Here is a 9,965-nt window from a genome sequence, read left to right as displayed (position 1 = left end):
TTCAACCTGTTCTCCAAACAAGAGGAGTCGTGTTGGATCCAAATCCGTCTTGACATACCGTGGGCCCATGTTGTACCATCACATCACCGGCAGCCGCGTCCGTTCGATCCGGATCCGACGAGACGTAACCACAGCGGCAGCAGACGCCGATCCAAGGCGGAGTCGGGACGAATCAGCACCGACCCTGGGGCCACGCCTTTAAATAGCACCCCCCACCTTATATGCGACGTCGCCGCCACAAGACACGACCAGCGAGCGCCACTGCCCACAAGGCCACAAAACACGAGACCAGACTGCCACCGATCGAAACGGCATCTCTTGGTTCGAAACGCCGCCGCCGACTGACGTCAGCGCCTTTCGCGAACGCGTGCATGGACTGCTACTCGGCGCCGATCGACACGCACAACGCCGCGGCCGAGGAAGCCGCCCTGCCGAGGAGGATGCCTTCGGCCCCGGAGGCATCCTCGTCCGGCCTCGGCCTGCAGAGGATGCGCGGTTACGTGACCCTGTCGCTGAGGACGCCCGATCAGCAGCCCGCGGCCGTGTCGCTCTCGCTCTCGCTCAACACCACGCCTCCGCCGGGTCATCTGGAGGAGGATCCCGCGACGGCGGCGGCGGCGGCGGCGGCCGTGCACGAGCGCGTGCAGCCCCGCGGCGGCGAGAAGGGCATGTCCGAGGCGTACCGCGCCATCGCCGACATGGCGGCGCGGCTCGGGATCGCGGCGGGCCCGCGGGACCGCGCGGTGGAGGTGTTCCTGAGGATGGAGGAGCGCAAGGGCAAGGCGCACCACTACTACACCAAGGGCGCCGGGCGGAGCGGCGACGCGCTGTACGCGGCGTGCCTCTACGTGGCGTGCCGCCGCGCGGGCGCGCCCCGGACGTTCAAGGAGCTGGCGGCGGCGACGCGCGACGGGCCCGCGGCGAGGAAGGACATCGGCAAGCTCATCGTGCTCATCCGGAAGCGCCTCGGGGACGAGGCCGGCGGGGAGGCCATGATGGACATCGGCGTCGTGCGCGCGGCGGACTACGTGGAGCGCTTCGGCTCGCTGCTGGGAATGGGGGAGGACGAGGTGCGCGCCGTGCAGGAGGCCGCGCGGAGGATGCAGGACCAGCTCGACGTGCGCCGCAACCCGGACTCCACCGCCGCCGCCATCATCTACATGGCCATGGAGCGCCGGCCCGGCGCCGGGAGGTCCATCCGGGACGTGTCCGCGGCCACCGGCGTCGCCGAGAACACCATCAAGCAGGCGTACAGGGAGCTCTACCCGCACGCCGACATGCTGTTCCGATGAACTAGGGCGACATTATTGGCTTTGCTTGTATATATGGTTCCTTTTGGTTATAGATGATCTGTTTCTTAATCACATTCCCCTGTTTGCTTAACCGAGACGAATTCATCTGCCATTTGGAATATATCTGTAACAAAAAAATATTGCATCTATCTCTAGTAGTGTCTAAAGATCTGTTGTCCTTGTATTTGTTTTCTGTGCACAAAGAAAAACAACTATTGCATCTATCTCTAGTAGTGCTAAAGATTTGTTGTCCTTGTATTTGTTTTCTGTGCACAAAGAAAAACAACTAAGGAAAAAAATTCAAATTTTCCAATTGCTAAAGTTTTCCACTGATGAAATTTAAAATGTCTTAACCCTAAAAAAAAAAGTCTTTCGGAGTTGATTCGAGGGAGGAAAGCCGCTGCCGCTTGCCAGGGCGTTGACGAAAAGGGGCTCCACGATTGGGGATCTCGCCATCAAGATTTGATGCCCTTGCCGCCGCCGCCGGTGCGCTCCCGGTCGCGGGATGGCGGCGCGCTCGCCAGGTCGCGGGAGACGAGGGGCGGAGGGGGCGATTCAGACGGGGCCGTTTTAAGTTAAGGCCCAAACCGGCTGCATTTTCTATTGGGCTTACTACTACACCTTTTTGTGTGTGTAAAATAGAGCCTCTGGAGCCCAAAACCAACCATCCAGAAGCTCAGCAGCATGGCTATGGTAAATTGGTGGTGTTCAACTGTTCATGATGCTTCCTGTGCATCAATTTCAGTTTCAACTATGGACAGGATAATAGTCTGTTTAAGCCCACAATCGTGCATGCGAAAAGCTCGTCACTGAGCATCTTGTCACCTTCCAGAAGGTAGTATCACTGAACTGCACGAATAGTATATCATTTTATAGGAACCGAACTGTATGACTATCAGAACTATTGAGGCAAAAATGAGAACTAACGGAACTAATCGCGCAGTCCAGTATTATGTACTGTTACCTAATAAAGTCTGAAATCTACTGCGGAGGCACTTGGTTAGGAATGGACACCAAGTCCACTTCCAAGCGTCCTACCGTCCAAAAATCTATCATCCATCACGCTTACCTGACACGACATATCTTCTACCATCAACAAAAGGCAGAGAGAGAGAACCGCCACTAAGAAAATGGCACTTGAACACACCCTGATACAAATAGCTTGTGTAGGCAACTAGTTATTTATCAATAATATATAAGAACATGCCCATGGAACTTATATGAGATATGAAATGGAATCAAGCAAGACAAACATGGTTGCCAATAAGATATGTTGACCAAAGAACTCAAATCCAGGCTGATACGCTGCTACCTAACTTAAAGCTCTGAAACGCTAACTGTACTGCTGCTCATCACAAATATTGTAACATCCCAATGAAAACCACTGGATAGATTGACAGGATTAAGACAGATTCCACCAAAACGTTACAGTGTTCTACAATCAGACAAGCCACATGGTTTCTTGTTTTACACAAGGAGATTCAGCAATATGATATAGTGTGTACACACACTTGAAGAACGAATAACCACAGGCATCAATCAGGTGCAGATCGAATCGTTGAAGCTAGAAAGTGCTTGGTTATACTTCAGCCTATTCTTTTAATCAAGTAATATGCACTCAGTTCAGTTGCACACCCAAAAACTATGATAGTTGCTAAAAAATTGGCTGCAGCAATAGGTAGGCACATGTAACTATATATCTACATCTGACTAGATGCCTATTGCTATTGGATATCCAAACAGGGGTACGCAAACATGTTACATAAAACAAGATGCCTATGGGATATGCAAACCAGCTGATCAATATTAAAAAGTGGGCTAGACTGATATGCTGCCTAGCTTATATAAATGTAAGGGCTAAACTTCTACAGCTTTTCATTTCAAATCTCAAATACAACAACATTATACTAAAAACAGTGGGTACAGCGTCCACATGATTCTGAATCAATGATTGTAGGAAAGCAACCAAGACAGACTTTGTCGTTTCAGCCAATACACGACACTCCAAGCTGATATCTTTAGAGGATGAATGACAAGCAACAATCAGGTGCTGGTCAAAGTATCTTTTAATTACCTGAGCACCATAAGAGATTGTGGATAGTTTTTAACTCTGAACTAGATTGCTAACCACTGAAAGTACTTGAATCTACTGAGCTCTACCTCTTTAATCAAACAATATGTACTTATTTCAGTTGCTAAATTAACCATGACTCCATGAGATTCTATTTATTTCTCTTGCCTATTAGTCTCCCCTATCGACCTAAGAGCAATTGCAGAAGGCATCATTGTTTTGCTGACAAAATGGATCACCAATCAAGGTACAAACTTCACTTATAAAGAAGAGGCAAACATTAGTTAATAGTTCGATAGTAATCAATATTAAGTCACCTAGCAATAATCCGGGTAACATACTCATGGATCCTCAATAACAAACTCAAAGGGCGCAAAATATATTCATCTGATAATCCATTGAGATCAAGTGATCAACACATCTTTAATTACTAGCGATCTAGCCTAGCAGTCACCATATCATTCAACAAACATCTCTACAAGCATCAAGCAGTAAGAGACATGCAAGCAATCATACATATTTCAAATTTGCAATTGAAAACATCTCCAGGAATCCACTAAACAAAGTAGCATCCCTTCTCGTCAACCACCTGAAAAGACAGAACAAATGTCGCAGGAAAATTGGTATGGCCAACAACACTTACTGGGTTAGCATATCCACAACCTCTTGCCAGGTCAAATAGTCAATTGGAAGGGATTAACCCCAGTGATAATGACACGAGGCATAACAGTACAAACCATCCAAGTCATGATAGTTCAAAGTCTGAATTCGGTGCAACTTCAAAAGAACAGACCAGAACTCAATTGTCTCTCCCGTTTGTGTTCACAACTCTTATTAGCATGAAAACTGCAGAAAGTAAAGATACTTGCAATATAGGTTGCTCTAATCTATTATCCAGCTGATAGTAAAGATAACCCTACGAGTCCAGTATCACTAGTACCACGACAAACGGATAACCCATTTTCATATAGGCCATAGCAGCAGATCAAAACTTCTCGCGCAACGGACGGACCACCAGATTACCTCTTGAGGTTGAGCAAGACCACTGCGATGGCAGCCGTGGCAGCTGCTCCAGCAGCCGCGGCAGCCACCAGTACGTGAGGCACCACGCCCTCATCCTTAGGCGTCCCGGCCCTGGCAGCAACCGAATCACATTCCTCCTCCTCCCCGCCCTTGCCATCGGCAGCGACGGAACCCTTCAGGGTCTCGATCTCCTCCTCGAGGGCGGCCTTCTCCTGGTACCCGGTCTGCAGCTGGTCCCCGAGCCCTGCGCCCCTGCGCATCTCCTCCTCATGGCTAGCCTTCTCCGCGGCGAGGAGGCCCTGGAGGCGCTCGACCTCGGCACGGAGCGTGACGACCTCGCTCCCGTTGGTGGCGGCGGCTTGCTCGGCGGCGGCGACCTCCTCGCGGGCCTGGGACACGAGGACCTCGAGGCGGCGGGACTCGGAGGATAGGAACCGGTTCTCGTGGCCCACGGCATCGAGCTTCTCCTCCAGGTCGCGCTTCGCCGCGCGGAGGGCCTCGATCTCGTCCGCCGCGTCGTGGAGCTTGGGCGTGCCGTCCCCGCCGTTGGTGAAGAACTCAAAGTCCGCGGCGGCGGCGGTGGGGGAGGCGAACGTCTCCTCGCCGTTCTCCATCGGAAACCCTCGTCCTCCCTTTCTCTCTCGCGTCGGCGCGGTGGCTGCGGTGCGAGGGTGGAAATGGATGCGATGCGGTGCGGGACCAGGAAAAGTTATGCGGATGTTCCAATCGGACGGCGTGGAGAAGAGGTTTCAGATCGGACGGCTGAGATTGGACGTTGGGGGTGGAAAGGCGAGAGCAAAAACGGGTCGCGTTCCACCCACGCGGAAAAGAAGGAAAAGGCTCGATTCTCTGTTGCCTGCCACAGGTTCACAGCTCGCCGCGGACGCCGTCCCCGCTCAAGTGAAGGTCTGGAGTGAAGAGCCTTGCTATCTCCGCTGCGCGCGTGCAAGATGGTGAGATTGGCGCTCTGATTCCCATGTATTTTTTGGTTGCGAGGATCTGTGGACTTCTGTCTGTGTTTGAATCTTAGGGTTTAAGTCTGTTTTAGCGAGAAGATTAAGCATCTGATGTGCTGCGGTCTGCGATTCTCCTTTGTGCCTACTGATTTTAGTTTTCTGATTTCTTAGAAAGCGCGAGGGGAACTGCGCCCAATATGTTGGCGCTTAAGACTGAACTGGCTGTTTTGAAAATATTGTGATTGTTCTGGTTTATCAAATGCAAATAGCTTAATAACGGTGAAAATTTTGGTTTAGCTACCTTTAGAGATGAGCTGTTGTGATGTTGTTTGGAGCTGCTCATGTAAGCGTGCTAAGACTGAGAGTATTTTTTATGCTCATACTGATATGTTTCATGGCGTGTATTTGCACATGTACATCCAAAGAACAAGAAAATATGTTCATATCTGATATCATTTTGTTAGAGTTGGAGGGTTCCTTTCCATCTCTTCTGCCATGTTTTGTGTGCCTTCATATCTGATATCAGCAATTCAGCATGTCTTCCTTTACCTTTGAAAGATTACTTCTCTGATATTTTGTTATAGCTTCCCTGTTATTTCAACTCGCAATCAATCACCCAACTGCATAAAAACTTTAGGAGTTGTTGAAATAAATCAGTATTGGTTAACTTGTTTTTTTTTCTGGCTGAAGTCTTTTCATGTTTCTGTTTAACTAGGTCTTTTAGGAAAAAGAAAATATCTTAAATTCAATGGAATTTAGGATGCTCAGACGTATTGATTGGCTTTAGATATGGCACAAGCAGGAACAGTTTGCTTTATCCAGTATCCTCAGCCATATGCTTTTGTTGCATTTCTTCTGATGGAATTATACAATTTTGTTTGCCAGGCTGACCCAGAGTTGGAAGCTATCAGGCAGAGGAGGATGCAAGAACTAATGGCACAGCGTGGTGGGGTAAGATACCAAATTCCATGACATAACTTGAAGCTGTCACATGTAAATCTCCCTGCTAACGCAAGTGCTTGTTTGGGTGCTCCTTAGTTTACTGACTTTTGATCTAATGTTAACTTTTAACTAGGCAAATCAGCAGAATGCGGGCCAACAAAAAGCTCAGGAAGATGCGAAACAGTATGGTCCATTCCTCCACCATCTTCTCATGCTATAGCTCATCATCTCAAGCTATGTTCTGTGGAATCTGGGGAATACTGAATTGTCTTTGTATCTAACTCTCCATCAGGGAAGCTGAGGAGCGCCGACAGATGATGCTTGCTCAGATATTATCTTCTGAAGCCAGAGAAAGGCGTAAGTTCTTGTTGTCAAAGTTATGTATATATGTGCTTAATGCATTTTTTTAAATCATTTACATTCAAATGGCTGAAGGGCAGGCCTGGTGCAGTGGTGAGAGCTGTCTCACTGAGTCACCAGGTCACGGGTTCGAAGCAGCTTCTCCGCAGATTTTGCGGGGGGAAGGCTTGCCTCGGTTTTTCCCTTCCCCAGACCCCACTCATGTGGGAGCCTCCGGCACTGGGTCTGCCCCTTTTATTTTCATTCAAATGGCTGATGCATCTTTTAGCGAGTTGTTTCCTCCATTGCATGGAAACTATTATGTGTTTTTAGGGAGCTCTGCAAGTCTACCTGCAAAAGTTGGATGAAATACTTTACAAAATTTCTTTTGCTAGGCAATTATTGGAGTCTGTTAATTTCTCTCTTCTGAATTTTAGTTTCTGTCCTTTGGTAGTGGAAGGTTTAGAGTGAGTTCAGCAGCGATATGTGGTTAGGGTCCCTGCCCAATTCTGTGTTACTTAAATCATGCTGTCATGGTTTCCAGTTTAAGCAAAGTCACTTAGATTGTAATTGTGCTGCTACAATGTAAACTGTTGTTCCCTGTGAATGCTGTTATTTGCTTTTTATAAAGCAGGGCCAGAAGCCTTTGGTGTGAAACTGTGATGTGTTTCAGCAGTTTTGTGCTGACCCAATGGGTGTATATATTCCTGAAAAGAACAGGACAGTTGATCTGTCCACATAGTTACAGTTGGAGATCACCAGTATTATCTCACGAACCATTGCATAATTTTCCTCATCATATATAGATATTGCAACAAATAAGAAAAAAAATGCATATTGGGAATATAAGCTAGGTGTTGAGCATGGAATTTTATTGATGATGTTTGCCATTTCAAACAACTTACTCTTCTGATTCATTAGAAAAGATGGCTGATATGGCCTCTCTTTAGTAAAATCTTCTATGCTATTTATGTTTGTGTGACTAGCGATGTGGTCAAAGATGATAATGTCTCTAATCTAGAGCAACCGGCACAAATACTAGAAGGGCTACACTGATCAAAATACTTCATATAAACATTTAAAGTAATTGTATCTGGGTGACATCAATATATGAATAAAATGAAAAATACTAAGCATGTTGAAGTTCAATTTGTTTGTTGATGTTTGGTTGTAGTTGATCATGACATATTTTGCTTGAATGAATAATTTAGGTTTCTGCATTGGGTTAGAATAGCTATTGTTGTTCCAGAAGTAGATGCCTGTTACTGTTAGAAATAAATGTTCTGAATAGCAGATATGTTTGTAAATCTGCTAAGTAAAGTGTAAACAGTTGAGGTGGAGGAAGGAAGTGTAATACAATGCTTATTTTTGCATGAATTTGACAGTCTCCCGCATAGCTTTGGTCAAACCTGACAAAGCAAGAGGGGTGGAGGATGTTCTGCTGAGAGCTGCTCAAACTGGTGGAATATCTGAAAAGGTAATAGTTAAGCACAGATTCCTTTGTCCCTTTGTCTACCTTTTGGTGCTTCAAGAAGTCAATATAGAGCAACCATATAAAAATTGCTGTTTTTTTTACAGGTGTCTGAAGAAAGGCTTATCTCCCTTCTGGAGCAAATTAACACCCAGACAAGCAAACAAACCAAAGTTACGGTATGTAAAGCATGGTGGATTTTATCAAAAATTTGAACACTATTCTTGCTTTACTTATATTGAACAAAGCTACTGTGCCTCCAACAGTGGGTATAACTTCTATAGAACTGTAGAAGCTGACTTAGTTTTCAGCAGAAAGATGCAAGAGTAGAACCCCAGAGATTCCTATTGTCAGAACAAGTTAGCAGTCATGTTAACTCTTGTTTGCCTTACAGATTCAGAGGCGTCGAAGTGTCCTTGACGACGATGATTAGATGCGACCTGCGAAGCTTTGCTTTAGAGTGTATGGTGGGCTGGTGATTGATTAAAACTGTTTGCTTAAAGACAATGATCTGATGCGACTATCAGCAGCCATCAAAACTTGGTACTTGGTAGACTATTTCATGGATAATCGGTTGTATATGATCCGATGTCTTATTGGTGTGTACCCCACTGAAGACGGTCGATATTGGCTGTGTTTATCCCTGAAACACTGTTCTTCCTTGAATTATGGCATTTATTGATGGGTGTTTGTCTCCGTTCCGACCCTGTCAACCCGGACCCGGCCTCATTTTATTTGTCTGGTCGAGTTCAGTTCTAGTATATGATTTGTTTTGCAACTTTGGTTGCATTGCCTGTGACTTTGGTTCGAGGACCAAGTTGGATGGGATACGATGATTCATAGATATTAGGATAAGGATATCCCTGACGTACGTTTGGTTGGATGGATGGGATAAGTTATTTTTCTATTTGGTTGGATAGATGAAAGTGGATGGGATGAGAATAGTTGACTAATTATATTTATTATTTAAAAATAATAACAGCTAATTAGACACTAATAAATATGCACTAATACTATTTTTGTCATGATAACCACTAATTTAAAATATATATATTAATTAGCACCACTAAATATCCTAATTAGCACACGAAACATGCACTAATCAGCGTATTAGCACTTTATCAAAACTAATCCTACCATCATAATTATTAAGTATTAAAATAACATACTAATAATCCTTAATTTATTTACTAATGTCAAAGATCATAAGACATGGATAAGCTGGTCTGTCAGATTTTTTCGGAGCACGAAATCCAGCATCTGAGTGGAATATTCCCTATCCATGGATTTTTCTTATCCTGGTGATCCACTAACCAAACACACCTTATCTATGGATTGCCCGATCCCATCCAATGCAATCAAGCAACCAAACACATCCTAAATGACATGTCATGTATAGGTGCTAGGGATCTATCATCCATGCAGTGAAGGTTGTGCATCAGTGTATGTTCCTTTTGAGCTTATCAGGTTGGACTCACGGTGTGTTTGGTATGGTCTAGATATTCGAAGAAACGTTTGATCCAGACTCACGAAAACGGTGAATTAGAATCACTAGACCGTTTGGCTCTAGGCTGGATTCTAATTCAAAAAATGTTTTTCATATAGAAATCATATAAATGAAAACATGCTTTAAAAAACTTTCAATGTTTTTGAGGGCGAAGAACAAATTAAATTCAAACTGTTTTTAACTTGTTGCACTTCAAAATGATTAACTGAAACAACAATAGCGTGAGAAGGAACCATCAGAATCATTGCAAAACCACCTAACGTGGGAAGAAACAATCAGAATAATTGTGAAAACCACCTTTTCACGGCTTCACTTTCGTACGCCACACATCGCGAATCGTTTCGAACTGTTCCAATTCTCAAAA

At 45.5% G+C, this 9,965-nt stretch overlaps 3 protein-coding genes across 3 annotated transcripts; 2 read left to right on the top strand and 1 right to left on the bottom strand.

The window, feature by feature from the left end:
* The first annotated feature begins 221 nt into the window (after positions 1-221).
* LOC136514498 (transcription initiation factor IIB-2-like) lies at positions 222-1,387 on the top strand. Its single transcript, XM_066508442.1, has one exon. The coding sequence runs from the start codon at positions 222-224 to the stop codon at positions 1,290-1,292; it is 1,071 nt and encodes a 356-aa protein (XP_066364539.1). The 3' UTR covers positions 1,293-1,387.
* A 2,700-nt stretch (positions 1,388-4,087) lies between these two features.
* On the bottom strand, positions 4,088-5,075 carry LOC136511617 (uncharacterized). Its single transcript, XM_066505660.1, has one exon. The coding sequence runs from the start codon at positions 4,998-5,000 to the stop codon at positions 4,383-4,385; it is 618 nt and encodes a 205-aa protein (XP_066361757.1). The 5' UTR covers positions 5,001-5,075; the 3' UTR covers positions 4,088-4,382.
* Positions 5,076-5,188: 113 nt separating this feature from the next.
* Positions 5,189-8,791, top strand: LOC136511618 (uncharacterized). Its single transcript, XM_066505661.1, has 7 exons — positions 5,189-5,339; positions 6,228-6,293; positions 6,418-6,467; positions 6,577-6,641; positions 8,009-8,100; positions 8,202-8,273; positions 8,489-8,791. The coding sequence occupies exons 1-7, from the start codon at positions 5,337-5,339 to the stop codon at positions 8,525-8,527; spliced, it is 387 nt and encodes a 128-aa protein (XP_066361758.1). The 5' UTR covers positions 5,189-5,336; the 3' UTR covers positions 8,528-8,791.
* Positions 8,792-9,965: the final 1,174 nt, after the last annotated feature.

Source organism: Miscanthus floridulus, chromosome 16 (genome assembly GCF_019320115.1).
Source record: "Miscanthus floridulus cultivar M001 chromosome 16, ASM1932011v1, whole genome shotgun sequence".
NCBI lineage: Eukaryota > Viridiplantae > Streptophyta > Magnoliopsida > Poales > Poaceae > Miscanthus > Miscanthus floridulus.
This window is presented reverse-complemented; position numbering and strand designations above follow the sequence as displayed.

Bases quoted from the DNA above. Each gene is read 5' to 3' on its own strand.
- LOC136514498 (XM_066508442.1), top strand. From the start codon at position 222: ATGCGACGTCGCCGCCACAAGACACGACCAGCGAGCGCCACTGCCCAC.
- LOC136511618 (XM_066505661.1), top strand. The intron at 6,642-8,008 runs GTAAGTTCTTGT...TGAATTTGACAG, and splicing joins TTCTGAAGCCAGAGAAAGGC to TCTCCCGCATAGCTTTGGTC. The intron at 8,274-8,488 runs GTATGTAAAGCA...TTTGCCTTACAG, and splicing joins GCAAACAAACCAAAGTTACG to ATTCAGAGGCGTCGAAGTGT.
- LOC136511617 (XM_066505660.1), bottom strand. From the start codon at position 5,000: ATGGAGAACGGCGAGGAGACGTTCGCCTCCCCCACCGCCGCCGCCGCG.